This window comes from Cyprinodon variegatus, unplaced genomic scaffold (genome assembly GCF_000732505.1).
Source record: "Cyprinodon variegatus isolate N-32 unplaced genomic scaffold, C_variegatus-1.0 Scaffold816, whole genome shotgun sequence".
In the NCBI taxonomy this organism is placed as follows: Eukaryota; Metazoa; Chordata; class Actinopteri; order Cyprinodontiformes; family Cyprinodontidae; genus Cyprinodon; species Cyprinodon variegatus.
Genome location: NW_015151269.1, coordinates 277,970 through 281,631, shown reverse-complemented (window position 1 = coordinate 281,631; position 3,662 = coordinate 277,970). Strand labels below are relative to the sequence as shown.

The following is a 3,662-nucleotide window of genomic DNA, read 5'->3' as shown; positions in this document are numbered from 1 at the left end:
ACAATATCCAGATCACACCCAGCCAGTCAGCCACTGGTAATGGCTGTATCTTTTTCTTACAGTGTTCAGTGAAAATATCGTAACGCATCGCAATATTTCAAGTATCGTGATGCATCGTGATAGAATCGCATCGTGGCATGTGAATCGTGATTCGAATCGATTAATGACTTCTTTGCCAATACCCACCCCTACTGCTGCTGTTGTCCTTATGTTATTTTCCTCCTTCTTGATGGAACGAACTGAAGGTTTATTAATTACATAATGGCGACATGCAGCCGCATAGCTTCTACCCTCCTTTAGCACATTCAGAAGTTTAAGTTTTTCTGCAATAGTTAGCATCTTCCTCTTCCGTTCGGGCCCGTCCGCAAGTACCTTTGTAGGTGCAGAACATTTCGTCAACATTATGGGTTTTGGAGAAACTTACATTTGGCAAGCTGTTTGATGTACATTTATAATAAAATATTAAACCGTAACGTTATTGGCACACAGGCCAATAGCGTGGAGGCTGTTTAGCCAATCAGAATGCAGAACAGGATGCACAGTGCTAATCTGTGAAGCAGAGAGGCAGTGAAAGGTGAACCATGTTATGAGGGTTCACTGTGCACCAAAAAAACTACTTAAGTACTGTAATTAAGTAAATATACTCTGTTACTTTCTCCCGCTGACTATTTTAATCAGATTAAAGGTTGTTGTTTGGGAAAGATCAGAACTGAATAAAAAATTTGGAAAAAGAAACAAAATGAATGTTGGATCATTTTCAGGCAAAAATAAGGTAAATGTTGAACATAAACATTTTAAGGGTTTCCTCACCGCTGCCCAGAGGTCTGATGGCCCGGCCTGACCTTTGACCCACGAAGCAGGCGTCCTCCTGCTGCTCCCCGGTACTATCATCTGAGGGTAAAAAACACCGACTGATTCAGACTCTCTCTTCCTCACTCAGCTCCTCTGTTGTGGTTCTGCTGATGAGCTTCAGATGCATCTCTATGCTGCTTTAGTACATAGAGGAGAAACCCTGGATCTGCTGCTGTAACATCAGCCCAGACCACCATGCCTCCGCCTCCGTGCCTCAGAGCTGGTTGTGTTTACAGGTCAGAGACGAGAACCAAACATTTACAGACATCTCTGGAGTAAATCCTTTATTTTCAAACATGATTTATTTAGGAAAACTTATTTTCACAACCCTGAAGGACTCCCACTAGGCACCGTCTTTAGAACAGCTCTATTTTAAATTATTACAAAGCAAGGACAGAAAGAAGCTCTTTCAGGTAAAAAGTAAAGAATAGTCCCTTCTGGACTTTAAAAAGAAGACAAAAGAACTGACCTTCGCTGACACATTCAGACCCTCTGTCCAGAGGGATTATGGGAGGTGAAGTCTGCAGGCCCGATTTGTACAGCAGAAGAAGAACGAGGCGAAAAGCTACCCTGAAACAAAGCGCATAGGGAGCATTAGAGAATCTCTGGGGCATAAAAGTTAAAGAGCAAAATATCTTCAAAACACAAAAAAAGAAAAATTTTCCTGAAAAATAAATCTCCGTCTAAATGATCTCAGGTTGTTTTTTGTGATTTAAACAGAGGTTTTATAATGAAGGGGGAGAAAGCAGGGCGTACTTAAAGATCTGGATGAGCCCGATCATCAGCCAGCGACCCGCCTCCCCCCACAGCTTCCCGGCCCCCATCTCCAGAAACACCTCCACGTACTCCAGCACCGACAGCCAGGTGAGGAGTCTCTGCTGAGACAGTGGCTGAACACAAACACACAGCAGGAGGGTGGTGCAAGAAAAATTCACCAAACTTTAGGAAAACAATTTGATCCAGACGATAATTCATCTCCTTCAAACACAATCTGAGCTTCTAGCATCTGAGGAAATCTCTCAGCTTCACCCAGATTAACCATAAGGAAGAGATTAAACGTGCTCACCACAGAGAAGGCGCATCTCAGTCCTTTACGCAGGATGCTGTCGTTGAACAGAACCAAAAGGTTGGATGCAGAGTAAACTGGAAGATAAGTAGAGCAATCACCAATCAATGACCTTCAACCAAAGTGCTTTACACTACAGGCACTGCTCCCGGGTCATAGGTCAAATGCAGAGGGGAATTTCTCCAGTGTGAGATCAGCCTCGCTTCTGCTCACTGTACACAGGCGCCACCTCTGACCTCCATCAGTAGGCGGCGAGGGTGAACGGTTTTTCTCAGAGGACACAATGAAGCTGAAAGCCCGGGCTTCGCTCGCAGGGTAAAAACTCCTACATCCGCTGCCATCAGATCGCCCCCTGGAGGCTTAGCTAATGTTTGCTGAAGGAGTCATCTTGCTAAACCAGCAGGAGTAGAGGCTGCTTTTGGGTTTTTGTGCAGGAGACCTGACTGAGGAACTGCAACTATTGGAGCAGAGATTAGCGCCATTTGATTATTTTCTACTAAAGCTACACATCAATTTTATTCTGATTTCCCTTTGTATTAAGCTCTTGCTCCAATGTTTTTATCAGCATGAAAATATCTGAGATTTTAGATTCCAGCCAATTAAATCAAAAAATTATTTTGGTTAAAATTGGATCTCTACTCATTATCTGATCCAGGACTCTTTTATTTTTTATTATTAATTTTTTTATTTAGTATTTTAACAATTTTACATTAAAACAAACAAACAAAAACAAGAATGATCCAGGTCTCTTTACTGTAAAATTTCAGCTTTCTCTGGACAAAATAAGCTTCAAGTGAATTTATGTGGTCAAAAATTTAAACAAACAAAAAAAAAAGCATAAAAATTTTTTCTCCACAAACTGTTATTTTGTTTAAACCAGCAGAGTTTGGAAAATTCTTGTTAGAAGCATAAATCTCTTGTTAGGGAGAATCCGACCGGGAAGGAAAACTCAGGGCAGGTTCTGGTGTGAGAGAGAATCCTGCAGCGGCTCTTTACTCACCAAGTTCAGAGATCTCATGAGAATCAGCGAAGCGCCCTGAAAGATAAACAGAGGGACATGTTAGTCTCTGCGATCATTTAACCCGCCCTCACTGCGGCGTCTGATGACTGTTTGCAGGTTTGGAAACAGAAATGATTGGCTGCACGTTTGGTCTGACAGCTGCCTGAACTCGGTCTGTACAAGGGCGTAGGTTTGATTTCAACTTTGGCAGGGACACTATTGGTCTGTCGTCATTGGTCCTATGCAATAATACGCATGCTCTTTTTTTATGCTTGACATGAAAATCAGGATGTATTTCGTTTAAAGAGAAAAGCAGCATTTCTTGCTACATTTATACAAATTTTAGAAGCGCTACACACACTAGATGCTGTTTATCAATGACTGACGCTTTACTGGCTCTGATGAATGAGGAAATAGGACTTTTTTCCACTTTGAAAAGGTTTGCATTTGAAATTACCTAAGACAGTAGGTAAATCTGTGCCTATTTAACAGAATATGGTCTAAATATGTCTGTTATATGTGGATTTCTACTTTTTTTTTTTGAAGATATAGAATTGCGCAGAGGTAAACAGAGGTAAAGCCCACTCTTATCTTTTAAATGTTCTCTTTGTATCATTAAAACAAACCAATATAATAGATTCAAGGGACGCCAAATAAATGTATTGTATTTATATGAGCACTGAAAATAGAAGAGGAACTGAGACTGATCATTTAATATTAGGGATGCACGATATTGGGATTTTG

At 41.1% G+C, this 3,662-nt stretch overlaps 1 protein-coding gene across 1 annotated transcript in view; it reads right to left on the bottom strand.

The window, feature by feature from the left end:
* Positions 1-3,662, bottom strand: part of pex16 (peroxisomal biogenesis factor 16) — an 11,364-nt gene that overhangs the window by 5,706 nt on the left and 1,996 nt on the right. Inside the window, exons 2-6 of the mRNA XM_015396716.1 lie at positions 2,919-2,954; positions 1,919-1,995; positions 1,609-1,742; positions 1,322-1,422; positions 811-891 (exon numbers count right to left, since the gene is read on the bottom strand). Coding sequence (XP_015252202.1) covers positions 811-891; positions 1,322-1,422; positions 1,609-1,742; positions 1,919-1,995; positions 2,919-2,954 — 429 coding nt within the window. The remainder of the gene's footprint in view (positions 1-810; positions 892-1,321; positions 1,423-1,608; positions 1,743-1,918; positions 1,996-2,918; positions 2,955-3,662) is intronic.